The 1,075-nt window shown below is 56.0% G+C and overlaps 1 protein-coding gene across 1 annotated transcript; it reads left to right on the top strand.

Annotated features, from left to right (window-relative positions):
• Positions 1-775: 775 nt before the first annotated feature.
• On the top strand, positions 776-1,048 carry LOC114923902 (H-2 class II histocompatibility antigen, A beta chain-like; the record flags this gene model as incomplete). The annotated part of the gene is made up of 1 exon (XM_029287212.1): positions 776-1,048. A coding segment is annotated over one exon (273 nt), but the record flags the coding sequence as incomplete, so codon positions are not given.
• Between the last annotated feature and the right edge of the window lie 27 nt (positions 1,049-1,075).

Below are 1,075 nucleotides of genomic sequence, written 5' to 3'. Positions count from 1 at the left end.
CAGGTATGGGAGTGGTTACATCTCAGGAGGAGGGGAACATTTCCTTACTACCATATACGGTCTTTTTTGTGCCCTTTAGGAAATGAGGAAGTCACCTTAGGCATACGTGACCTAGCTGTTGGTCACGTAGGCTAGCTTTTGTTTGAGAAAGTACTTAGCAATAAGCATTGATACATTGTATAGAATATTGCAACACTGGGGTCCCCCTGCTGTTACTGGTGGGGGTGCTGGCCCAGAACCCTGGAAGCGAAGAGGGGAAGAAACTTCCTGGTAAGGAGAGGGGGCTCAGTGGGGGGGGAGGAGGAGGAGGGGGGCTGGGATGCTGTTGGGGGAAAAATCACGTGACTTTGAGGAAGGGGTCAAGGGCAAGAGATGCAGCATCCTGCGGGAGTCTCAAACTTCATGGGGGGTGTCTCCGCTTTCTGCCCCCAATTCCCCCCCCAGCAGTATAGACTGTGAACCGCCTGTTCCTTGAATGTCACTAAAGTGGGGAGGGGGGATTGTGGGAAGGCAACTTCCAACCCAGTCATGGGGGATGGGGAGCACGACTGTCCCAGTCGCCCCCCTCCCCACATCCCGATGGCTGGGTTGGAGACGGAACTTCGGGGCCCTGAATTAGACCCACATCTGGACTCCCCAAAGTTTGTTGCATTAAAAGAGGGTGAACCCCCCAAGAAGTCATGTCATGGCTGAGAGCGATGGACCCTGGACCCCGTCATAATGGCCTTCCTCCTCCTCCTCCTCCTCCTCCTCCTCCTCCTCCTCCTCCTCGCAGTCCATTTCTTGTACCAGGAGAAGACCGACTGTTTTTTCCTTGAGGGGACACAGCAGGTGCGTTACCTGGACAGGTACTTCTACGATCGGCAGGAGTTTGTTCGCTTCGACAGCCGCCTCGGGAGACACATGGCCGTCACGGAGCTGGGGCAGCTGGAGGCCAAGGAGTGGAACGCCAACAAGCTCATTCTGATGATGAAGAGGGCCGAAGTGGATCGCTTCTGTGGGCACAACTACGAGGTGGCCAAGATGGGGCTCGTGGTTGGCCGGAGAGGTGAGTCTGGGAGGGAGGGGCTTCCTG

Source organism: Protobothrops mucrosquamatus, unplaced genomic scaffold, assembly GCF_001527695.2.
Source record: "Protobothrops mucrosquamatus isolate PMUCROS unplaced genomic scaffold, P.Mucros_1.0 scaffold48593, whole genome shotgun sequence".
In the NCBI taxonomy this organism is placed as follows: domain Eukaryota; kingdom Metazoa; phylum Chordata; class Lepidosauria; order Squamata; family Viperidae; genus Protobothrops; species Protobothrops mucrosquamatus.
Note: the sequence above shows the minus strand (reverse complement) of the source record. Positions and strands in the feature narration are given on the sequence as shown.